The sequence below is a fragment of the Pangasianodon hypophthalmus genome, chromosome 21, assembly GCF_027358585.1.
Source record: "Pangasianodon hypophthalmus isolate fPanHyp1 chromosome 21, fPanHyp1.pri, whole genome shotgun sequence".
Lineage (NCBI taxonomy): Eukaryota > Metazoa > Chordata > Actinopteri > Siluriformes > Pangasiidae > Pangasianodon > Pangasianodon hypophthalmus.
This window is the reverse complement of record NC_069730.1, coordinates 16979674-17007042: the sequence shown is the minus strand read 5'-3', so window position 1 is coordinate 17007042 and position 27369 is coordinate 16979674. Positions and strand designations below refer to the sequence as shown.

Here is a 27369-nt window from a genome sequence, read left to right as displayed (position 1 = left end):
ACAGTTCAGTATATGGCGCTACAGGAAAACAATTATTTTTGGGGTGCTTTATGTTTATAATATTCCTATAACAGTGCACCCTGTTGTGTTTTATTAACTTTCTTAACTGTACTTACTGTCACAAAATGTATACTATATATATATATATATATATTACACACACAGTGTATATAGACTCATACAGAAAAGCCAGAGGAACAGAAACAGGAGAAATACACAAGCTTTATTATAGTTAATAACATGGCAACTTCACTCAATGTTAATGTATTGTTTAGAAAAGGAATGCTCTTTTGCTACATGGCAGAGAATCACCATTGACTAAGAATGTAAATTATGTGCAAGATAGATAGATAGATAGATAATTATTGATCCCTAAGGGAAATTTGGAATTCTTATCCTGGTTTTTCAAAAGCACACTGTAAAGAAGTTGCAATTTCTGCGATAAAATACTGTGTTCTAAATGATATGTAAGGAATAACACATGACTGACAGTGCTGTTTTTAGGAAAATAAATGAATAAGTTGAGCATGCCAGCTTCTTAAGTTCTCAATGCCACCAAGATCACATCCTTCAGTTGTGTGCTATACAGAACTCCACTGGCTTTCTGAAACATAAAACACAGCAGAGATCAATCACAGTGTATATTACAACGTGTGCTGAGGTGTCACACTTACATTCACTTCAAGATTCTATGCAGTTTCCCTATCAGAAAGAGTATAAATGTCTTATTTACCAAAAGTACACAATGTGAGAACCCAGTCATTTGGAGCCACAAACCATTGCAAAGGGATCTGTGTCTGTCTCTAACACTGATATGGAAGGTCCAAACATAATCATTTCTTCCTTGTACCTGATCTCTTAAACAGTGTTTTTGGCTGCATCTGGACTGGCCTTGCTGATTTGAACTACATTGCTATTAGGACACGACCCCCAATGACACGGTATTTAACTTTTCAATATATATAAAATCCAACAGCATTAAAAGACTCAAAACAACAACAACAACAACAACAACAAAAAGACTCAATCATTTTACAAAGATTAAGTAATAAAGGCTACATTCAGAGTTTGTTGAATTGAAATTAAAAATGAAATGAAACACTTTGTCATGTTCCTCAAACCTTTCCTGAACATTTTTTGCAGTGTGGCAATGCACACACACTCGGCCATCCACATAATGTAAAAGAAAACGTGATTCATCAGACCAGGCCACCTTCTTGCATTGCTCCATGGTCCAGTTCTAATGCTCACGTGTCCATTGAAGATGCTTTCAGCAGTGGACAGGGGTCAGCCTGGGCACTCTGCCTGGTCTGCGGCTACGCAGCCCTATACACAGCAAGCTGCAATCCACTGTGTGTTCTGACACCTTTGTATCATAGCCAGCATTAATGTGGGAGCTACAGTAGCTCTTCTGTGGGATCGGAACAGACAGGCTAGCCTTTGCTCCCCCCGTGCATCAATGAGCCTTGGGCACCCATGACTCTGCCACCAGTTCACTGGTTGTCCTTCCCTGGACCACTTTTGGTAGGTACTAACCACTGCATACTGGGAACACCCCACAAGACCTGCTGTTTTGGAGATGCTCTGACCCTGTCGTCTAGCCATCACAATTTGGCCCTTGTCAAAGTCACTCAGATCCTTACACTTGCCCAATGTTCCTGCTTTTAATCCATCAACTTCAAGAACTGACTGTTCACTTGTTGCCTAATATATCCCACCCCTTGACGTTTGCCATTGTAATGAGATAATCAATGTTACTCACTTCAACTCTCAGTGGTTATAATGTTATGGCTGTTTGGTATATATGGGTCCCTGATGGACTAGTGGTTAGGCCACAGCTCAGCCAGGGAACCAACCCCAGCCACCGGGGTTGTGTGCAATGTGTGCTCTCAGTGCCGGTCCCAAGCCCGGAATGAAATTGGGGAGAATTGAGTTGGGAAGGGCATCCGGTGCATAATCAAATACGTGGACCAATAATCTGCTGTGGTGACCCCTAACGGGAGCAGCCAAAAGAGGAACGTGATATATATATATATATGTATACAAATTTCAGAAAGAATATTAATATTTGCATTTAAACTTTACTAGTGTCAAAATATTATCTAAAACAGATGAGCCATAGCTTTTTCCCCTAAGTGCCTGGTGGTTAGTATAAATATGCACACTCTAGTTTGGGGCACAATACAATGATCCCTCAAGTTACTAAGTCTAGGTGGAGAATCAAATTTAAATTTTTTCAAGGCTGCCATGAAACCAGACCGTAGCAGATTCAGTGCCGGCAGAGAGGAAGGCATTTATGTAGCGGGGGTCCATTATAGGCTACACATGTAAGGGTGTGATCATGGTCACAAGGTGAAGACATTGCTATTAGTATTGGGCAAAGAAACAAGCAAACTGGAAAACGTCACTAGTTCTGAAAGAAACCACTCTGGCGGTTCTGAACAAAAGGAAGAAGAACATTCTGACTACCTGTCACAGTTCATGTGTCATAGACTTTCAGCAGGAAATGGCTGTATTTCGATTGGGTCTTGTGAATAGAAATAGAAGCTGAATATTTTATTGGTAAAAAAACAAACAAAAAAAAAACCAAGTAAATGTACTTCACAGTACTTTGATTGAATTAAAATCAAAAATGTACCATTACAGTGAACAGTACATGTGCTTTGTTACTTTACACCCCAGGTGCACATTATTTTGAAGTATAATATGATATCAGAATTGAATTTCTCTTTCCTATAGATATGGTACTCATTGATTTCTTGTGTATTTGCATAAGCTTGTGAGATGAGAAATTTTCTACTAGCAAGAAAGGATCTCATGTAATAGTCACATGGTCACTTACTTCTTAAATACTGCAGTGTTTGGTTTGCACACTAAGCACATGTTCATCTTTGGATAAAACAAGAAAGTTACAATTCTGTAAAAGTGCAGAGAACAACATCATAGCCTAAAGTGTTCAACATGTTCTACAAGAAAGAATAAATGTGTGTTTGCACTCACATGGTTTGATGACTGCTAGAAACTGCAGTCACAGATGCTGCTGTGGGTGAGAAATAATTAAAATTAGAAACACGTGTTAAGAAGAACAGTTGCACTCATTTTCTCTTGAATATGTACATCTGATGCTACCTGAATTGTGCTTCGAGACAGATCTGTTTAAAACATAAAAGAAAAAGTCAGAAAGTAAAGCTTGACCACTTAAAATATTTTCCTTCATACATATACATAATGTGGAGAAATCTAAAATACATAGATTGACAGGTTAATTTTTGTATAAAAAGCTAGGCCCCCCCAAATATATTGATTTTTCTTTGTAATGTCTGTTCAATAGTGATTAATTGTTTTATGTATGTTAAAATATTCAGTACACGCACACATTTCTTGCATACTCACAGCTAGGCAATGGGTGTCCAGTGGGTGGCGGTAGCCAGATGGAAATCCCTAGAGCAGACCTGAAAGAGAAAAAAGAGTTAGAGTTAGTAGTAGTTCACGAAATGTTGTGTTGCACGGAGCTGTGGCGAGATTTGTAAGACTGCTGGCTGAATAAACGAAAGAACCCAAAAATCAATCACGCTTGTTGCCTTCTTCAAGTGTGTTACAATAAGGTCATGGTGAGTGCAGTCCCTTGTCTTTTTACATTGTATATTTACAGATATTGATATGCACTTTTTTTTTTTTACCTAATTTGGCATTTTCCAATTCCCGTCCTCTAGCTAGCTCTTGACAAACTCAAGCCACCCCTAGTTTGAAAACCCCTGTTCATCTTTTCTTCTGCACAATGTAGTAAACCATGTGCAGTTTCATTTATTGTGGCTACAGGATCCTAATCAATGTGCAAGATTTAGCTACTTCATTCTTTATAATTGACTATTTCAAGCTCACAATTTAATATACAATTTAATCCACTCACATCACAGACTCATAAAAAACACATTATACACTCACCAGCCACTTTATTAAGAACACATTCATGCATTGGATGATTATGTAATTGCATGAATAAGCAAGTGTACGGGTGTTTCTAATAAAGGGGTCAGTAATGGAAGTTCTTATGACAGGAGAAAGTAGAACTAGCAAGATAATATCTCATGTACTGGTCAAATGGTCTTATGTACTGTTCAAAAGATTAAATAACAGGGTGTTTGTTTTGCACATTAAGCATACGTGAATAAGTCTTTGAATAAGTTGATGAATAAGTTAATGGATACAGAAATCTGTAAAACTACAGAGAACAACAACATGCCTAAATAAAATGGAGCCTTCCTACTTACGTGTAAGTACTGACATGGTGAGTGGTTGTAGTCACTGCTGTAGTCACTGTTGTAGTCACTGCTGTAGTCACCACTAAGAAAAAGAAAAGTAATCAGTGTGATTTCCATCTCATCATGTGTTAAAGTAGGGATCAGTGTATGTGATAATACCTGGAGGTGGATCATGGACACTGATGTGAACAGGAACCTGCAGATCTCCTGCACTGCACCAGTACCAGCCAGCATCACTCTTCTTCAGTCCACTCATCTGCACACTCAAGGATCTTCTCCCATCATCACTGATGTTCACTGCTGAATTCTGGGATGTGGCAGTCTTCTTAAATGTGTTGCAGCGTCCATCTTTCAATCTGCACCACTGCTTCTGTGTATTCTGATATGCAGCGCTGTAGAGACACTGGACTGTGACACTGCCTCCTTCCTCACCACTCACTCTGCTGTTCCTCACAGACAGATCAGGATCTGAGCACACATACTGTATATAGTCAATTATATTTGATTAATCTTTATATATGATTAATCTTTTTAAATTAACATTAAAAAAAATGCTAATTTCACTAATTATTTGCAGTTTGTAACTTAATACCTGATTTCACTGTGATATTAAGGTCTTCTTTAACATCTGGGTCCCATATTCCACCTATCTCTACAACACACCAGTACCATCCAGTATTTCCTGTCTGGAGATTATTCATTGTGACAGTAAAGAGACTCTCAGCTGGGTAATCAGTCACTGTCACTTTCCCCTTTGTATTATTGGCATACGCCTGAACTGTGAAACTGTGAAATCGAATGTTTCTCCATAGCACCAGTATTTCTTATGTTGTATATATTTCCTATCATAACGACATGGGATAGTGACAGATTCTCCAGTTTTAATACTAAACTCGCTCGATGCCTGACAGACAGCACCTGCATACAGAACAGAAAAACACTACTATTATTCAGTGAAAATAAAATATTTAATACTTGGTAATACAAGATATTACTGATGGTTGATAAATTAGTTCAATACTTTAGGTTTTTATGTATCAATGGTTTACTCTGCATATGAATGTAAAATAGGATAAAAGCATGCAAGAGAAATGTACTTACTGGAAATGACGAGAATAAAAATGAAAAAGCAGCTCATGTTAAACTTGTTCTGATGTTGAAAAAATTGTGAGGTTTTCTTGAGTCCTGCTTCTGTGTGAAGTTGTTACTGTGTCTGTAGCAGCTCAAGCAGTTCCTCTTCCTGCTAACATTACGATGTCGTCTAAAACCTCAGCCCAAATTAACTTTGTGACTTTTTTGTCTTATTAACTTCAACAGAGAGAAGAAGAGGAGAGGATGATGAAGGAACAAGTTTTTCTAGCTGCTATAACAGGAACAGACATCATTCCATACCTTGCCATGCAGACACATGGTACACAGTAGAGCTTTTCTCCCACCCCATGCATGAGACTCTGGGGGCACTGGGCAGCTCCTTTAGTGACAGGCTGCTCCACCCCAAGTGTGTGAAGGAGCGGTATCGTAGGTCCTTCCTCCCTGCTGCTGTGAAACTGTACAACCAGCACTGCTCCCAGCAGACCCCACCACTTACCTGGGCAATAAATCTCTGGTACTATATTGGACAATAAATTGTTGGTAACCCCCCATCTCATGGGAACAGTGCAATAATGCAGTTTGGTCACTTTAATACTGTCGTGTGTTTGTGTTTTTGTGCATTCTTGGTGTGTCTCTCTTTTATATTTTCATACTTATATATACATATATATATACATAATATATATATCTGCTGCTGTAACAATGCAAATTTTCCCATTGGGGGACGACTAAAGGACTATCTTATCTTATCTTTTCTAGTTTTATTAATTCATGTCACTCTAAGCTAAGGTTTGCACCACATTACCAGAACCATAAACAAGTTCATCTATTCATTGCCATTTTACATTGTTTATATAACTATCTGACTTTATTTTATATGCTTAAAAAAAACACCACATATAGCTGTGTAAAGTCTGGCCCTGTGAAAGATGTTTGTTGAATATGTTGAACATGCCAGCATGTGCTGAGGTGTCACACATTCACTTCAAGTTTCTATGCCATTTCCCTATCAGAAAGAGTTCCAAGTAAACCTTTTAAAGGAGGTTAAGAACCCTTAATTATACAATAAACTCTAAAAAACTATTGAAAAGCCAATGAAGTTTTACTGCTTTTATATATTGACTGCTAAAGAAGAATAGAGGAAGAGCGAAGTTTTTTTCCTGTAAAACAGTCAAATCAATAATATTCCTGGGAATCTTCTCTATAACATTAGCTTTTAATCATACACAATACAAAAGACATAATTTGAAAAAAATTAACATAGCCTAAAATGATTTCAAATACCATAAAATGCTAGTGTATACTAATGACTCATTCCTATCAGCAATGTATTAGACTATTTCTGTGCTCACGTGGGTTCTTTACTGTAGGAATCTGTACAATCAGTCGTAACTGAGGAAATGATCATTAGAAGTGATATTTGTAACAGCAACACAACCAGAAATGTCAACAACAGCATTAAAAGACTCAAACCAACAATGACAACAAATTACTTACTCACAATTTCTTCCTCTTAATGTTGTAGATCTTCTGTGAGACGAGTTAGTTCATGTCAGTTCATCAGAATAAATAATTCAACACTGGTGAGGTATAATCTTTATTTATGCAACATTTAACATACATTTAAGGAGTTTCATTAAAAAAAATCTAATGCTAAAGTTAAAATAAAAACTGCTAATACACACAGACCAACACTGTCAAAATAAAAAGTGATAAATTATTATTTACAAGTAAAACATTAATGAGCGACAATAACCCTGAATGCTTCAAATATTTATTAGACATGTAAATGTACCACTTTGTCGGTCCTTGTATTTATATGCAAATGTGAGAAATATATAAGAACACATAGATATACTAGATGCTGGAATTGCTCTTTTTATTTGCAATCACCAATTGTTTTTTTTCTTACATTTATATTCATACAGTTGTGTAAGTTCCTCAGTGTGTTATGTTGCATACGCATGTCTGTATTTAAGGGCTGGACTGGTGTGTGCCGTGTGGATGGAAATGATGATAGCTGGTGTAGTAGGACTTGTATTGAGTTAGCTTTAGCAGTCATCATGTGGCAGCTACAGTAAGGAAACTGGTATTTTCTGAATGACTCAGGGTCATGTGACTATGATGTAAGTCAGCGGTATGAGTGTGGGGTATGTTGTCCATGTCCTGATTGGGTTTGTTCATAATGCTGAGGATGAACATGAGACCCAGTAGAGATCCCTGAGGCACCAGCCACAGTTTCCTTCCAGCCAAACAGGACATCAATCTCTAAAGAGAATAAATACAATTGCTGTATGAAAGGTTTGTAATTTTACCCTACATATATGAGTGGAATAAGTATATTTGTATACTTACTTATATACTTATATATACCTCTCTTACTGGCAAACCACGTTGCTGTAGATGTTCTCAACATCAACATTATTTGGAGACATCTAGAACAGGATATGAATAAAGTCTAATAAGAGTCTCAATATCAAACTAGTCCCTGGCATATTAGTGAGTAAAGTGGTTATTATGGGTTTATACACTTAGATTCTTAGCTTGGATTGTACTGGAATAGACTTCATTTAAAGGAAGTTACTCACAGATTTATTCTTGGAAGCAATGTTTACAATGCTGTAGGTCACGTCCTGCTCATTATCTTTTGATGCTGAAGACTGTGGATGTAATTAATTCCTCTTTTAAATCTTTAATAATTAATAAATGTTTTTATTATTATTATTAATAATTTGGAAATTAATGTAGAAATGGATCAGTGGATTGCCGTCTTACCTTTGGCTTAGAAACAGCCACAGTGCTGTCTATAATGGAGTCTTCAGCTGGAAAAGTAGGCTGCTTCAAACACACACACACACACACACACACAAACTCATCTCTTTATATGGTATAATTATCAATGTAGCTAATTAAGGCAATGCCACACCTAAATGTAACTGTAATATTAACTAGTGTAAGCAAAAGGAGATATTTTGGCTCTTTACTAAATAAAAACTGCAGTTTGACATGAAAACAAGTGATCTGTATGATCCCTCACTCTCAGCCTGAAAAGAATTTCATTTACTGTTAAGCAAGAGCACTGATGAGAAATTGTTATAATGACAGTTCATTAAAAGTGCTAAAAGGTACTAAAGGTACTAAAATAAAAGGTAACATGATTTTGGATTGCATTACGCCACACATCAAACACAATACTAACTGTGTGAACAGTGGTGTCATTGCTCCTCTCTCTGGTCCTGATTTGATTCTCTGAGGATAGAAAGAGGGAATAAAGCAAATTTACTCTTAGTCAACTGAATTCAAACATATTCAATTAAGAGAACAGATAATAATAATAATGATAATAATAATAATAATAATAATAATAATAATAATATCCAGAGGGCACCCTCACTTAAATTTTAGAGACTCTTCTTTAGTTGTTACACTCATGTCCTGTCTACAGGCTACATAAAGCACATGGTCACATACACTGACTGTGAAGCCTTGCCAATTGTTACCATTCTTGTAAGTTCTAGGCCGTTATACTGTATTTACCTATCATGTATGACCCTTGCCTTTTTTCACTATTTTCCCATTTTCTGTTTGCCCTCTGATTCTGGAAACACTGTTGATTACCGTGTTTGACTCCTGGCTGATTTATCTGACTACTCTCTGGATCTGTCCTCTGGGTTTGGAAACAGTGTATTGTGTTTGACCCTGGCCTGTTTGGACATGGAGTTTTGGATTGTGGAATTTCTTGTTAATGAACCTCCAGCAAATGGATTCTCACAACACCTCTGTCTTGTCCATTTCAAATAATATAGAACATCAACTAGCATGATCCTGCTGCTGCGAAAAAAAAAAAAAAAAGAATGACACACCAGGGACACTTACTGCATTTCTTTCTTAGCATGCAGATGATGATGACCAGTATCACCAGTAGTAAAATAAGGGCCACCAGGTACCAGTGGATCACGGGCTCACCCCCACTATAGACACACATGTGTTAGCACAGACAGGCTGAATCAGTTGCAGTGCAAAGTATTCATTCATTCATCTTCAGTAGTCAATTCATCCTACTGGCATATTTTCAAGACATGGGAGAAAGTGAACTGACAGTAACCAGACCTCAGGTTCCAACCCAGGGACCCTGAAGCTGTGTGGCAGTAGTGTTACCTGCTAGCACCATCATGCTATGAAATGCAAATTATTATAATATGAAGTACATTTTTTCTTCAGAGGACCATTAAGACTCTTGTTTGTTATTTAGCACTTTGCACATGTCTTTAGGAAATTGTCCTAAACATGGGTTTCATGTGAACTCATGCATTCCATCATCACTTTTTTTTTTTTTTTTTTTAGAAATCTCAATATGTTTTTGATTATTATTGTATTTAAAATAATCCTAGGCCTAGTTCACAAAATTATGTTTCACATGTAATGCAAAAGCAAGCTGAAAATCTAAGTGAGGGAAGCTTAATAGTCCAACTTGCAGTTTGGTTTGAAATTACCAAAAGAATCATCAGAAAAAATACTTTGTCTCTAGGCCTTAGCATTCTTCCTTTGGTGCTTGGACCCCTAATAATAATGGAGAATAGTGGCAAAGCAGTAGTAATGTTAACAGTAACAACAATAACGATCATCCCCTACACCGTGATCCGGCCCATGTGTATGTGTGCATGTGTAGAGTATGAATACATTTGTGAGTGAAGGTTTTAATGAATCTACTGATGTGTCGTATGGCTGTGGTTATGTGGTGTGTCTGTAGGAGACCAGTCTTGCTGTTGCTGGTAGGATTCAGGGTCATGGAGACTGCAGTCGCTTTTCTTCATTGTATATGTAGACAGATTTATAAACATATGCACTTTTTAGCCCTATTTTTACCTAATTTGGTCATTTTGGTCATTTTCCAATTCCCATCCTCTAGCTAGACATTATAATAAAATTAAAGTACTTTTTTACTTACACTGTGAAGTACATTTACTTGTTTTTACTCTGAAATGGTGACCAAAATAATTACAGCAAAGCTGAATATTGTATTTGTAAAGAAAAATAAACTCAAGTAAAAGTAAAAATACACTGATTTAATTATACACAAAAAAGTACCATTACAGTAAACCATGTACTTAAGTACTCTAACCAGAGGACATGTAGTTTGTTACTCATTATTTTGAAGTATAATATGATATCAGGACTAAATTTCTCTTTCCTATAGATATGGTACTCACTGATTTCTTGTGTATTTGCACAAGCTCTTGTGACATGAGAAAGTTTCTACTAGCAAGAAAGGATCTCATGTAATAGTCACATGTTCACTTACTGCTTAAATACTGCAGTGTTTGGTTTGCACACTAAGCACATGTTCATCTTTGGATAAAACAAGAAAGTTACAAATCTGTAAAAGTGCAGAGAACAACATCATAGCCTAAAGTGTTCAACATGTTCTACAAGAAAGAATAAATGTGTGTTTTCACTCACATGGTTTCATCACTGCTAGAAACTGCAGTCACAGATGCTGCTGTGGGTGAGAAATAATTAAAATTAGAAACACGTGTTAAGAAGAACAGTTGCACTCATTTTCTCTGAAATATGTACATCTGATGCTACCTGAATTGTGCTTCGAGACAGATCTGTTTAAAACATAAAAGAAAAAGTCAGAAAGTAAAGCTTGACCACTTAAAATGTTTTCCTTCATACACATACATAAGGTCATGGTGAGTGCAGTCGCTTGTGTTTTTACATTGTATATAGACAGATTTTACAGATATTGATATGCACTTTTTTTTCCCTAATTTGGTCATTTTCCAATTCCCATCCTCTAGCTAGCTCTTACATTTTTAAGTCAAGCGACCCCTAGTTTGAAAACCCCTGCATAGAGAATGCATAGAGAAGCCTGGAAAGGTCAGTAAAACTGTTCATGTTTTCTTCTGCACAATGTAGTAAACCATGTGCAGTTTCATTTATTGTGGCTACAGGATCCTAATCAATGTGCAAGATTTAGCTACTTAATTCTTTATAATTGACTATTTCAAGCTCACGATTTAATATACAATTTAATCCACTCACATCACAGACTCATAAAAAACACATTATACACTCACCAGACACTTTATTAAGAACACATTCATGCATTGGATGATTATGGAATTGCATGAATAAGCAGCTGTACAGGTGTTTCTAATAAAGTGGTCAGTGAGTGTAAGCTCTTATGACAGGAGAAAGTAGAACTAGCAAGATAATATCTCATGTACTTGTGAAAAGATTAAATAACAGGGTGTTTGTTTTGCACATTAAGCATACGTTCTTCTTTGAATAAGTTAATGAATGAGTTAATGGATAGAGAAATCTGTAAAACTGCAGAGAACAATAGCATGTCTAAATAAAATGGAGCCTTCCTACTTACGTGTAAGTACTGACATGGCGAGTGGTTGTAGTCACTGCTGTAGTCACTGCTGTAGTCACAACTAAGAAAAAGAAAAGTAATCAGTGTGATTTCCATCTCATCATGTGTTAAAGTAGGGATCAGTGTATGTGATAATACCTGGAGGTGGATCATGGACACTGATGTTAACAGGAACCTGCAGATCTCCTGCACTGCACCAGTACCAGCCAGCATCACTCTTCGTCAGTCCACTCATCTGCACGCTGAAGGATCTTCTCCCATCATCACTGATGTTCACTGCTGAATTCTGGGATGTGGCAGTCTTCCTAAATGTGTTGCAGCGTCCATCTTTGAATCTGCACCACTGCTTCTGTGTATTCTGATACGCAGCGCTGTAGAAACACTGGACTGTGACGCTGCCTCCTTCCTCACCTCTCACTCTGCTGTTCCTCACAGACAGATCAGGATCTGAACACACATACTGTATATACTATATACAGTCAGGTCCATAAATATTGGGACAGTGACACAGTTTTGGTAATTTTGCCTCTGTACACCACCACAGTGGATTTGAAATGAAGCAGTCAAGATGTGACTGAAGCGTAGACTTTCAGCTTTAATTCAAGGGGTTTAACAACAATATTGCATTAACTGTTTAGGAATTACAGCCATTTTTTACAGAGTTCCTCCATTTTCACAGGCTCAAAAGTAATGGGACAATTGACTGATAAGCAGTTTCATGGCCAGCTGTGGCCTGTTTCCTCCTTATATCATGATAAATTAAGGAGATAAAAGGTCTGGAGCTGATTCCAAGTGTTGAATTTGCATTTGGTAGCTGTTCATGGGAACTCTCAATATGCCGTCCAAAGAGGTGTTGATGCAAGTGAAGGAGGCCATCATTAGGCTGAAAAACCAAAACAGACCTATCAGAGAGATAGCAGAAACTTTAGGAGGGCCAAATCAACAATTTGGTACATTCTTAAAAAGAAGGAATGCACTGGCGAGCTCAGCAATACCAAAAGGCCCGGGAGACCACAGAAAACAACTAAAGTGGATGATTGCAGAATTCTTTTCTTATTGAAGAACAACCCCTTCACAACATCTAGCCAAGTCAGGAACACTCTGGAGGAGGTAGGCCTATCATTGTCAAAGTCTACAATCAAGAGTCACCTTCATGAATGTAAATACAGACCGTTTACCTCAAGATGCAAACTGCTGGTAACACTCAAGAACACAAAGGCCAGATTAGACTTTGCTAAAAAACCTCTAAAAAAAGCCTGACCAGTTCTGATGCAAGATTAACTTGTACCAGAATGATGGGAAGAGAAAAGTATGGAGAAGGAAAGGAAGGGCTCATGATCCAAAGCATACCACATCATCCGTCAAACATGTGGAGGCAGTGTTATGGCATGGGCATGTTTGGCTGCCAATGGAACTGGGTCACTGGGGTTTATTGATAATGTGACTGTTGATAGAAGTAGCAGGATGAATTCTGAAGTGTACAGAGCTGTACTTTCTGCTCAGATTCAGTCAAATGCTGCAAAACTGATAGGACAGTGCTTCATAGTACAGATGGATAACAACCCAAAGCATACTGTGAGCCCAAGAGCTTGGAAATTAAATGTTCTTAAATGGCCGAGTCAGTCACCTGACCTCAACCCAACTGAGCTGCTTTTCACTTACTGAAGACAAATCGGAAGGCAGAATGACCCACAAACAAGCAGCAACTGAAGATGGCTGCAGTAAAGACCTGGTAAATCATCTCAAGGGAGGAAACTCAGCATTTGGTGATGTCCATGGGGTCCAGACATCAGGTAGTCATTGACTGCAAAGGATTTACCTCCAAGTAATAAAAATAATCCTAATATTTATGATTATATTAGTTTGTCCCATTACTTTCGAGCCTGTGAAAATGGAGGAACTCTGTAAAAAAATGGCTGTAATTCCTAAACGGTTAATGCAATATTTTTGTTAAACCCCTTGAATTAAAGCTGAAAGTCTACGCTTCAGTCACATCTTGACTGCTTCATTTCAAATCCACTGTGGTGGTGTACAGAGGCAAAATTACCAAAACTGTGTCACTGTCCCAATATTTATGGACCTGACTGTATATATTAGATTATTAGATAATAATAATATAATAATAATAATATATATATTATAAAAAAATATATTAATAACAATTAATCTATAGCAACATTTTTTAAAATGCTAATTTCACTAATTATTTGCAGTTTGTAACTTAATACCTGATTTCACTGTGATATAAAGGTATTCTTTAACGTCTGGTCCACTTATCTCTACAACACACCAGTACCATCCAGTATTTCCTGTCTGGAGATTATTCATTGTCACAGTAAAGAGACTCTCAGCTGGGTAATCAGTCACTGTCACTTTTCCCTTTGTATTATTGGCATACGCCTGAATTTTGCAGAAATCGAATGTTCCTCCATGGCACCAGTATTTCTTATATTGTATATACGTCCTGTCATAATGACATGGGATAGTGACAGATGCTCCAGTTTTAATACTAAACTCCCTCGATGCCTGACAGACAGCACCTGCATACAGAACAGAAAAACACTACTATTATTCAGTGAAAATAAAATATTTAATACTTGGTAATACAAGATATTACTGATGGTTGATAAATTAGTTCAATACTTTAGGTTTTTATGTATCAATGGTTTACTCTGCATATGAATGTAAAATAGGATAAAAGCATGCAAGAGAAATGTACTTACTGGAAATGACGAGAATAAAAATGAAAAAGCAGCTCATGTTAAACTTGTTCTGATGTTGAAAAGATTGTGAGGTTTTCTTGAGTCCTGCTTCTGTGTGAATTTGATACTGTGTCTGTAGCAGCTCAAGCAGTTCCTCTTCCTGCTAACATTACGATGTCATCTAAAACCACAGCCTGCCTTAACTTTGTGACTTTTTTGTCTTATTAACTTCAACAGAGAGAAGAAGAGGAGAGGATGATGAAGGAACAAGTTTTTCTAGCTGCTATAACAGGAACAACTATCATTCCATACCTTGCCATGCAGACACATGGTACACAGTAGAGCTTTTCTCCCACCCCATGCATGAGACTCTGGGGGCACTGGGCAGCTCCTTTAGTGACAGGTGCTCCACCCCAAGTGTGTGAAGGAGCGGTATCGCAGGTCTATGCTCTCTGCTGCTGTGAAACTGTACAACCAGCACTGCTCCCAGCAGACCCGACCACTTAACTGGGCAATAAATCTCTGGTACTATATTGGACAATAAATTGTTGGTAACCCCCCATCTCATGGGAACAGTGCAATAATGCAGTTTGGTCACTTTAATACTGTCGTGTGTTTGTGTTTTTGTGCATTCTTGGTGTGTCTCTCTTTTATATTTTCATACTTATATATACATATATATACATAATATATATATCTGCTGCTGTAACAATGCAAATTTTCCCATTGGGGGACGACTAAAGGACTATCTTATCTTATCTTTTATAGTTTTATTAATTCATGTCACTCTAAGCTAAGGTTTGCACCACATTATCAGAACCATGAACAAGTTCATCAATTCATTGCCATTTTACGTTGTTTATATAACTATCTGACTTTATTTTATATGCTTAAAAAAAACACCACATATAGCTGTGTAAAGTCTAGCCCTGTGAAAGATGTTTGTTGAATATGTTGAACATGCCAGCATGTGCTGAGGTGTCCCACATTCACTTCAAGTTTCTATGCCATTTCCCTATCAGAAAGAGTTCCAAGTAGACCTTTTAAAGGAGGTTAAGAACCCTTAATTATACAATAAACTCTAAAAAACTATTGAAAAGCCAATGAAGTTTTACTGCTTTTATATATTGACTGCTAAAGAAGAATAGAGGAAGAGCGAAGTTTTTTTCCTGTAAAACAGTCAAATCAATAATATTCCTGGGAATCTTCTCTATAACATTAGCTTTTAATCATACACAATACAAAAGACATAATTTGAAAAAAATTAACATAGCCTAAAATGATTTCAAATACCATAAAATGCTAGTGTATACTAATGACTCATTCCTATCAGCAATGTATAAGACTATTTCTGTGCTCACGTGGGTTCTTTACTGTAGGAATCTGTACAATCAGTCGTAACTGAGGAAATGATCATTAGAAGTGATATTTGTAACAGCAACACAACCAGAAATGTCAACAACAGCATTAAAAGACTCAAACCAACAACAACAACAAATTACTTACTCATAATTTCTTCCTCTTCATGTTGTAGATCTTCTGTGAGACGAGTTAGTTCATGTCAGTTCATCAGAATAAATAATTCAACACTGGTGAGGTATAATCTTTATTTATGCAACATTTAACATACATTTAAGGAGTTTCATTAAAAAAAATCTAATGCTAAAGTTAAAATAAAAACTGCTAATACACACAGACCAACACTGTCACAATAAAAAGTGATAAATTATTATTTACAAGTAAAACATTAATGAGCGACAATAACCCTGAATGCTTCAGATATTTATTAGACATGTAAATGTACCACTTTGTCGGTCCTTGTATTTATATGCAAATGTGAGAAATATATAAGAACACATAGATATACTAGATGCGGGAATTGCTCTTTTTATTTGCAATCACCAATTGTTTTTTTTTCTTACATTTATATTCATCCAGTTGTGTAAGTTCCTCAGTGTGTTATGTTGCATACGCATGTCTGTATTTAAGGGCTGGACTGGTGTGTGCCGTGTGGATGGAAATGATGATAGCTGGTGTAGTAGGACTTGTATTGAGTTAGCTTTAGCAGTTAGCATGTGGCAGCTACAGTAAGGAAACTGGTATTTTCTGAATGACTGAGGGTCATGTGACTATGATGTAAGTCAGTGGTATGAGTGTGAGGTATGTTGTCCTTGTCCTGATTGGGTTTGTTCATAATGCTGAGGATGAACATGAGACCCAGTAGAGATCCCTGAGGCACCACCCACAGTTTCCTTCCAGCCAAACAGGACATCAATCTCTAAAGAGAATAAATACAATTGCTGTATGAAAGGTTTGTAATTTTACCCTACATATTTGAGTGGGATAAGTATATATACATACTTACTTATATACTTATATACACATCTCTTACTGGCACACCACGTTGCTGTAGATGTTCTCAACATCAACATTATTTGGAGACACCTAGAACAGGATATGAATAAAATCTAATAAGAATCTTAATATCAAACTAGTCCCTGGCAGATTAGTGAGTAAAGTGGTTATTATGGGTTTATACACTTAGATTCTTAGCTTGGATTGTACTGGAATAGACTTCATTTAAAGGAAGTTACTCACAGATTTATTCTTGGAAGCAATGTTTACAATGCTGTAGGTCACGTCCTGCTCATTATCTTTTGATGCTGAAGACTGTGGATGTAATTAATTCCTTTGTTAAATCTTTAATAATTAATAAATGTTTTTATTATTATTATTAATAATTTGGAAATTAATGTAGAAATGGATCAGTGGATTGCCGTCTTACCTTTGGCTTAGAAACAGCCACAGTGCTGTATATAATGGAGTCTTCAGCTGGAAAAGTGGGCTGCTTCAAACACACACACACACACACACACACACACAAACTCATCTCTTTATATGGTATAATTATCAATGTAGCTAATTAAGGCAATGCCACACCTAAATGTAACTGTAATATTAACTAGTGTAACCAAAAGGAGATATTTTGGCTCTTTACTAAATAAAAACTGCAGTTTGACATGAAAACAAGTGATCTGTATGATCCCTCACTCTCAGCCTGAAAAGAATTTCATTTACTGTTAAGCAAGAGCACTGATGAGAAATTGTTATAATGACAGTTCATTAAAAGTGCTAAAAGGTACTAAAGGTACTAGAATAAAAGGTAACATGATTTTGGATTGCATTACGCCACACATCAAACACAATACTAACTGTGTGAACAGTGGTGTCATTGCTCCTCTCTCTGGTCCTGATTTGATTCTCTGAGGATAGAAAGAGGGAATAAAGCAAACTTACTCTTAGTCAACTGAATTCAAATATATTCAATTAAGAGAACAGATAATAATAATAATAATAATAATAATAATAATATCCAGAGGGCACCCTCACTTAAATTTTAGAGACTCTTCTTTAGTTGTTACACTCATGTCCTGTCTACAGGCTACATAAAGCACATGGTCACATACACTGACTGTGAAGCCTTGCCAATTGTTACCATTCTTGTAAGTTCTAGGCCGTTATACTGTATTTACCTATCATGTATGACTCTTGCCTTTTTTCACTATTTTCCCATTTTCTGTTTGCCCTCTGATTCTGGAAACACTGTTGATTACCGTGATTACTCCTGGCTGATTTATCTGACTACTCTCTGGATCTGTCCTCTGGGTTTGGAAACAGTGTATTGTGTTTGACCCTGGCCTGTTTGGACATGGAGTTTTGGATTGTGGAATTTCTTGTTAATGAACCTCCAGCAAATGGATTCTCACAACACCTCTGTCTTGTCCATTTCAAATAATATAGAACATCAACTAGCATGATCCTGCTGCTGCGAAAAAAAAAAAAAAAGAATGACACACCAGGGACACTTACTGCATTTCTTTCTTAGCATGCAGATGATGATGACCAGTATCACCAGTAGTAAAATAAGGGCCACCAGGTACCAGTGGATCACGGGCTCACCCCCACTATAGACACACATGTGTTAGCACAGACAGGCTGAATCAGTTGCAGTGCAAAGTATTCATTCATTCATCTTCAGTAGTCAATTCATCCTACTGGCATATTTTCAAGACATGGGAGAAAGTGAACTGACAGTAACCAGACCTCAGGTTCAAACCAGGGACCCTGAAGCTGTGTGGCAGTAGTGTTACCTGCTAGCGCCGCCCTGCTATGGAATGCAAATTATTATAATATGAAGTATATTTTTTTCTTCAGAGGACCATTAAGACTCTTGTTTGTTATTTAGCACTTTGCACATGTCTTTAGGAAATTGTCCTAAACATGGGTTTCATGTGAACTCATGCATTCCATCATCCCTTTTTTTTTTTTTTGAAATCTCAACATGTTTTTGATTATTATTGTATATAAAATAATCCTAGGCCTAGTTCACAAAATTATGTTTCACATGTAATGCAAAAGTAAGCTGAAAATCTAAGTGAGGGAAGCTTAATAGTCCAAATTGCAGTTTGGTTTGAAATTACCAAAAGAATCATCAGAAAAAAATGGTTTGTCTCTAGGCCTTAGCATTCTTCCTTTGGTGCTTGGACCCCTAATAATAATGGAGAATAGTGGCAAAGCAGCAGTAATATTAACAGTAACAACAATAACGATCATCCCCTACACCGTCATCCGGCCCATGTGTATGTGTGCATGTGTAGAGTATGAATACATTTGTGAGTGAAGGTTTTAATGAATCTACTGATGTGTCGTATGGCTGTGGTTATGTGGTGTGTCTGTAGGAGACCAGTCTTGCTGTTGCTGGTAGGATTCAGGGTCATGGAGACTGCAGTCACTTTTCTTCATTGTATATGTAGACAGATTTATAAACATATGCACTTTTTAGCCCTATTTTTACCTAATTTGGTCATTTTGGTCATTTTCCAATTCCCATCCTCTAGCTAGACAGAGGTGAAAAGTATCACACTACATGTACTCTCATTACTGTACTTGAGTACATGGTTCACTATAATGGTACTTTTTTGATTATAATAAAATTAAAGTACTTTTTTACTTCCACTGTGAAGTACATTTACTTCTTTTTACTCTGAAATGGTGACCAAAATAATTACAGCAAAGCTGAATATTTTATTTGTAAAGAAAAATAAACTCGAGTAAAAGTAAAAATACACTGATTTAATTATACACAAAAAAGTACCATTACAGTAAACCATGTACTTAAGTACTGTAACCAGAGGACATGTAGTTTGTTACTCATTATTTTGAAGTATAATATGATATCAGGACTAAATTTCTCTTTCCTATAGATATGGTACTCATTTATTTCTTGTGTATTTGCACAAGCTCTTGTGACATGAGAAAGTTTCTACTAGCAAGAAAGGATCTCATGTAATAGTCACATGTTCACTTCCTGCTTAAATACTGCAGTGTTTGGTTTGCACACTAAGCAAATGTTCATTTTTGAATAAAACAAGAAAGTTACAAATCTGTAAAACTGCAGAGAACAACATCATAGCCTAAAGTGTTCAACATGTTCTACAAGAAAGAATAAATATGTGTTTGCACTCACATGGTTTCATCACTGCTAGAAACTGCAGTCACAGATGCTGCTGTGGGTGAGAAATAATTAAAATTAGAAACACGTGTTAAGAAGAACAGTTGCACTCATTTTCTCTGAAATATGTACATCTGATGCTACCTGAATTGTGCTTCGAGACAGATCTGTTTAAAACATAAAAGAAAAAGTCAGAAAGTAAATCTTGACCACTTAAAATGTTTTCCGTCATACATATACATAAGGTCATGGTGAGTGCAGTCGCTTGTGTTTTTACATTGTATATAGACAGATTTTACAGATATTGATATGCACTTTTTTACCTAATTTGGTCATTTTCCAATTCCCATCCTCTAGCTAGCTCTTACATTTTTAAGTCAAGCGACCCCTAGTTTGAAAACCCCTGCATAGAGAATGCATAGAGAAGCCTGGAAAGGTCACTAAAACTGTTCATGTTTTCTTCTGCACAATGTAGTAAACCATGTGCAGTTTCATTTATTGTGGCTACAGGATCCTAATCAATGTGCAAGATTTAACTACTTCATTCTTTATAATTGACTATTTCAAGCTCACGATTTAATATACAATTTAATCCACTCACATCACAGACTCATAAAAAACACATTATACACTCACCAGACACTTTATTAAGAACACATTCATGCATTGGATGATTATGGAATTGCATGAATAAGCAGGTGTACAGGTGTTCCTAATAAAGTGGTCAGTGAATGGAAGTTCTTATGACAGGAGAAAGTAGAACTAGCAAGATAATATCTCATGTACTGGTCAAATGTTCTCATGTACTTGTGAAAAGATTAAATAACAGGGTGTTTGTTTTGCACATTAAGCATACGTTCTTCTTTGAGTAAGTTAATGAATGAGTTAATGGATACAGAAATCTGTAAAACTGCAGAGAACAACAGCATGTCTAAATAAAACTGAGCCTTCCTACTTACGTGTAAGTACTGACATGGTGAGTGGTTCTAGTCAATGCTGTAGTCACTGCTGTAGTCACTGTTGTAGTCACAACTAAGAAAAAGAAATCAGTGTGATTTCCATCTCATCATGTGTTAAAGTAGGGATCAGTGTATGTGATAATACCTGGAGGTGGATCATGGACACTGATGTGAACAGGAACCTGCAGATCTCCTGCACTGCACCAGTACCAGCCAGCATCACTCTTCTTCAGTCCACTCATCTGCACACTCAAGGATCTTCTCCCATCATCACTGATGTGCACTGCTGAATTCTGGGATGTGGCAGTCCTCCCCACTGAGTTGCAGCGTCCATTGTTGAATCTGCACCACTGCTTCTGTGTATTCTGATACGCAGCGCTGTAGAAACACTGGACTGTGACACTGCCTCCTTCCTCACCTCTCACTCTGCTGTTCCTCACAGACAGATCAGGATCTGAGCACACATACTGTATATAGTCAATTATATATGATTAATCTTTAGCAACATTTAAAAAATGCCAACTTCACTACTTATTTGCAGTTTGTAACTTAATACCTGATTTCACTGTGATATAAAGGTATTCTCCAACGTCTGGGTCCAATATTCCACTTATCTCTACAGCACACCAGTACCATCCAGTATTTCCTGTCTGGAGATTATTCATTGTCACAGTAAAGAGACTCTCAGCTGGGTAATCAGTTACTGTCACTTTTCCTTTTGTATTATTGGCATACGCCTGAATTGTGCATGAACTGAATGTTCCTCCATAGCACCAGTATTTCTTATGTTGTATATATTTCCTATCATAATGACATGGGATAGTGACAGATGCTCCAGTTTTAAGACTAAACTCCCTCGATGCCTGACAGACAGCACCTGCATACAGAACAGAAAAACACTACTATTATTCAGTGAAAATAAAATATTTAATACTTGGTAATACAAGATATTACTAATGGTTGATAAATTAGTTCAATACTTTAGGTTTTTATGTATCAATGGTTTACTCTGCATATGAATGTAAAATAGGATAAAAGCATGCAAGAGAAATGTACTTACTGGAAATGACGAGAATAAAAATGAAAAAGCAGCTCATGTTAAACTTGTTCTGATGTTGAAAAAATTGTGAGCTTTTCTTGAGTCCTGCTTCTGTGTGAAGATGTTACTGTGTCTGTAGCAGCTCAAGCAGTTCCTCTTCCTGCTAACATTACGATGTCGTCTAAAACCACAGCCTGCCTTAACTTTGTGACTTTTTTGTCTTAACTTCAACAGAGAGAAGAAGAGGAGAGGATGATGAAGGAACAAGTTTTTCTAGCTGCTATAAGAGGAACAGACATCATTCCATACCTTGCCATGCAGACACATGGCACACAGTAGAGCTTTTCTAGGTTTATTAATTCATGTCACTCTAAGCTAAGGTTTACACCACATTACCAGAGCCATAAATAGGTTCATCTATTCATTGCCATTTTACATTTTTTATAAATAACTTGTCTGACTTCCTCTTATTAGGTTTAAAAAAAAGGCTCTGTGAAATTTCTCTTTAAAATTAAACACTGTCAAGCTGACAGAACTCGATATGTCTGTTTCTTTGTCAATATTTCTAGGCATACAGTATATGAAGAACCTGGAGGAACCACAGAATTTAAAGAATACTTTTATAGTCAGACAGAAGAAATGCATCACTGATTCACCCATGACACTTTGCCTTCTTTTTAACTATTTATATTTCTTTATCTAGAAATGTGGAAAAAATGATAACTGGTGTCAGTAAAGTGAAGCGGAGCATCTTGTAACTCAGTAACGCCTTAGCATATCTCATATAGACATTTAGCAAGTCAGAGAAAGGGAAACGTGTAGGAGGATAACACAAACTTTATTGTAATCAACAACCCAATGTCATATTCCTTCATCCAATGTTAATATATTATTTAGAAAATGAATGCACTTATGCTGTTTCAGAGAGAATCTCTATTGACTAAGAAACTAAATTCTGTACTAGTCTGTAACAGAACGATAGAACGATAGAACGGTAGATAGATAGATAGATAGATAGATAGATAGATAGATAGATAGATAGATAGATAGATGTGCTTTATTGATCTGTTAGGGGAAATGTAGGATACTGTGTTCTAAACGATACGTAAGGAATAACACACGACTGACCGTGCTGTTTTTATTAAAATAATTGAATATGTTGAACATGCCAGCTTCTTAAATTCTCAATGCCACCAAAATCATATCCTTCAGTTGTGTGCAATACAGAACTCCTCTGGCTTTCTGAAACATAAAACACACCAGGGATCAATCACAGTGTATATTACAGCATGTGCTGAGGTGTCACACTTACATTCACTTCAAGTTTCTATGCCATTTCCCTATCAGAAAGAATTCCAAGTAGACCTTTTAAAGGAGGCTAAGAACCCTTAATTATGCAATAAACTCTGAAAAAACTATTCAAAAGTCAATGAAGTTTTATTGCTTTTATATATTGACTGCTAAGGAAGAATAGAGGAAGAACGAAGTCTTTTTCCCTGAAAAATAGTCAAATCAATAATATTCCTGGGAATCTTCTCTATAACATTAGCTTTTAATCATACACAATTCAAAAGATATAATTTGAAAAAAATTAACATAGCCTAAAATGATTTCAAATACCATAAAATGCTAGTGTATACTAATGACTCATTCCCATCAGCAATGTAAATTAAAATAAAAACCACTAATACACACAGACAAACACTGTCACAACAAAAAAATGCTAAATTATTATTATAAGTAAAATATTAATGAGGGACAAAAACCTGAATGCTTCAGATATTTATTAGACATGTAAATGTACCACTTTGTCGGTCCTTGTATTTATATGCAAATGTGAGAAATATATAAGAACACATAGATATGTTAGATCCTGGAATTGCTCTTTTTATTTGCAAACACCAATTGTTTTTTTTTTTCATACATTTATATTCATACAGTTGTGTAAGTTCCTCAGTGTGTTATGTTGCATACGCATGTCAGTATTTAAGAGCTGGACTGGTGTGTGCCGTGTGGATGGAAATGATGATAGTAGGAATTGTTTTGAGTTAGCTTTAGCAGTTAGCATGTGGCAGCTACAGTAAGGAAACTAGTCCTTTCCGAATGACTGAGGGTCATGTGACTATGATGAAAGGTTTGTAATTTTCCCTTACATATCTGAATGGATTAAGTATATATATTTTTCATTACACACCTCCTATTGGTAAACCACAGTACTGTAGATGTTCTCATCATCAACATTATTTGGAGACATCTAGAACAGGATATGAATAAAGTCTAATAAGAGTCTTAATATCAAACTAGTCCCTGGCATATTAGTGAGTAAAGTGGTTATTATGGGTTTATACACTTAGATTCTTAGCTTGGATTGTACTGGAATAGACTTCATTTAAAGGAAGTTACTCACAGATTTATTTTTGGAAGCAATTTTTACAAAGCTGTAGGTCACGTCCTGCTCATTATCTTTTGATGCTGAAGACTGTGGAGGTAATTAATTCCTCTTTTAAATCTTTAATAATAATTAATAAATGCTTCTTAATAGTAATTCATTTAATATATTTTGGAAATGGAAATATGGATTGCCGTCTTATCTTTGGCTTAGAAACAGCCACAGTGCTGTATATAATGGAGTCTTCAGTTGTAAAAGTGGGCTGTTTCACACATTCACACACACACACACACACACACATCTCTTTATATGGTATAATTATCAATGCAGCTAATTAAGGCAATGTAACCAAAAGGAGATATTTTGATTCTGATTTGATTCTCTGCTTCTGGAAGTTAGAAAGAGGGAGTAAAGCAAAGTTACTCTTAGTCAACTGAATTCAGTTATATTCACTTAAGAGAACAGATAATCACATGTTAAAATAATAATATAACCATAACCATAATAATCTGCCACCAGAGGGCACCCTCACCTAAATTTTAGAGACTCTTCCTTAGTTGTTACACTCATGTCCTGTCTACAGGCTACATAAAGCACATGGTCACATACACTGACTGTGAAGCCTTGCCAGTTGTTACCATTCTTGTAAGTTCTAGGCCATTATACTGTATTTACCTATCATGTATGACTCTTGCCTTTTTTCACTATTTTCCCATTTTCTGTTTGCCCACTGATTCTGGAAACACTGTTGATTACCGTGTTTGACTCCTGGCTGATTTATCTGACTACTCTCTGGATCTGTCCTCTGGGTTTGGAAACACTGTATTGTGTTTGACCCTGGCCTGTTTGGACATGGAGTTTTGGATTGTGGAATTTCTTGTTAATGAACCTCCAGCAAATGGATTCTCACAACACCTCTGTCTTGTCCATTTCAAATAATATAGTAGATCATCAACTAGCATGATCCTGCTGTTAAGTTGAGATTGCTCTGTGTCCACTAGGGGGCACTGGAGTTCTTGGTTGGAGGGAGAGCATTCATGTTTTTCCTGTAGTTGTTATCAGTCGAGTTGGTGTGAAGACTGGGAATAAAGGAGGTGAACCGAAGTCTTTGTTTTTTTATTATTACAGTTTAACATTGGTAGCAGAGGATGGCTGCTGGAAACTACAAGGTCCCGCCACAGTTTGATGAAAAGAAGTCATATGAGAGTTGGAAAAATGAGGTGGAAATGTGGATGCGCATTACTGAACTGGAAGGCAAGAAACAAGCCCTGGCTGTCACTATATCGCTAACAGGGAGAGGAAGAGATGCAGCTCTGGAAAGCCCTGTAGACGATTTGAACGTGTCATACGGCTGTGGTTATGTGGTGTGGCTGTAGGAGACTAGTCTTGCTGTTGTTGGTTGGATTCAGGGTCATGGTGACTTCAGTCCCTTTTCTTTTCATATTTATGTATATACATATACAGTTAGGTCCAGAAGTGTTTGGACAATGACTTTTGGTGATTTTGCCTTTATACTCCACCACTATGGATTTGAAATAAAACAATCAAGATGTGATCGAATTTTTATTTTAAGAGGTTCCACAAAAATATGGCATTTACCATTTAGGAATTACAGCCATTTTAAGCAAAGTACTTCCATCTTCAGGGGCTCAAAGGTATTTGGACAAAGTGACATAATTGTAAATATAACCATAATTTTAATACTTGGATGAAAACCCTTTGCAGTCAATGACTGCCTGAAGTCTGGAGCCCATGGACATCACCAAGTTTCCACTGAGTTTCCTCCCTGGAGATGCTTTGCCAGGCCTTCACTGCAGCCACCTTCAGGTGCTGCTTGTTTGTGGGTCTTTCTGCCTTCAGTCTTGTCTTCAGCAAGTGAAAAGCATGCTCTATTGGGCTGAGATCAGGTGACTGACTTGGCCATTGAAGAATATTTCTTTTCTTTGGCTTCAAAAAGTCTTGAGTTGCTTTCGCAGTGTGTTTAGGGTCATTATCCACCTGTACAGTATCGGCGTCCTATCGGTTTTGTAGCATTTGGCTGAATGTGAGCAGAGAGTATAGCTCTATACACCTCAGAATTCATCCTGCTACTTCTGTCAGCAGTCACATCATCAATAAACACCAGTGAGCCTGTTCCATTGGCAGCCATACATGCCCATGCCATAACACTTCCTCCACCATGTTTGACGCATGATGTGGTATACTTTGGATCATGAGCTGTTCCTTTCTTTCGCCGTACTTTTCTCTTTCCATCATTCTGGTACACGTTAATCTTGGTTTCATCAGTCCAAAGAATCTTATTCCAGAACATGGGAGGTCTTTTTAGATGTTTTCTGGCAAAGTCTAAAGTCAAAGTCTAAGTTTTTTCAGCCTAATGATGGCCTCCTTCACTTGCATTGAGATCTCCTTGGACTTCATATTGGTAGCTCCAGTCGAACAGCTGCCAAATGCCAACTCAATACCTGATATCAACTCCAGACCTTTTATCTGCTTCATTTGTCTTGATTTAACGAGGGAATGGACCGCACCTGTCCATGCAGTTAACTTCTTGTCAGTCAATTGTCCAAATACCTTTGAGCCTCTAAAAATGGAAGTACTTTGCTTAAAATGGCTGTAAAATGGTAAATGCCATATTTTAGTGGAATCTCTTAAAATAAAGCTGAAAGTCTACACTTCGATCATATCTTGATTATTTTATTTCAAATCCATTGTGGTGGAGTATAAAAGCAAAATCACAAAAACTCCGTCATTGTCCAAATACTTCTGGACCTTACTGTATGTGTGTGTATATCTATATATAGTACATATGTAGATAGATTTATATAGCTATGCCCTTTCTTACCCTATTTTTTTCCCCAGCTAGGCAGAGGTGGAAAGTATCAAACTACATGTACTCTCATTATAGTACTTGAGCACATAGTTCACTATAATGGTACTTTTTTTGATTATAATCAAAATTTTTGATTATAATCAAAGTATTTTTTTTTACTTACATTGTGTAGTACATTTACTTGTTTTTACTCTGTAAT

At 36.7% G+C, this 27369-nt stretch overlaps 2 protein-coding genes across 2 annotated transcripts; both read right to left on the bottom strand.

The window, feature by feature from the left end:
• Nucleotides 1-204: 204 nt before the first annotated feature.
• LOC117595734 (polymeric immunoglobulin receptor-like) lies at nucleotides 205-14957 on the bottom strand. Its single transcript, XM_053227448.1, has 8 exons — nucleotides 14463-14957; nucleotides 13968-14279; nucleotides 11878-12186; nucleotides 4422-4730; nucleotides 4272-4344; nucleotides 3130-3152; nucleotides 3001-3040; nucleotides 205-604 (listed from the first exon to the last, which is right to left on the bottom strand). Exons 1-8 carry the CDS (start codon nucleotides 14497-14499, stop codon nucleotides 571-573), a joined length of 1137 nt encoding a protein of 378 aa, XP_053083423.1. The 5' UTR covers nucleotides 14500-14957; the 3' UTR covers nucleotides 205-570.
• A 1187-nt stretch (nucleotides 14958-16144) lies between these two features.
• Nucleotides 16145-22285, bottom strand: LOC117599970 (CMRF35-like molecule 1). Its single transcript, XM_053227443.1, has 12 exons — nucleotides 21973-22285; nucleotides 21469-21789; nucleotides 21058-21366; nucleotides 20913-20985; nucleotides 20098-20120; nucleotides 19969-20008; nucleotides 18312-18406; nucleotides 17655-17704; nucleotides 17227-17289; nucleotides 17040-17111; nucleotides 16807-16886; nucleotides 16145-16719 (listed from the first exon to the last, which is right to left on the bottom strand). Exons 1-11 carry the CDS (start codon nucleotides 22007-22009, stop codon nucleotides 16830-16832), a joined length of 1140 nt encoding a protein of 379 aa, XP_053083418.1. The 5' UTR covers nucleotides 22010-22285; the 3' UTR covers nucleotides 16145-16719; nucleotides 16807-16829.
• Between the last annotated feature and the right edge of the window lie 5084 nt (nucleotides 22286-27369).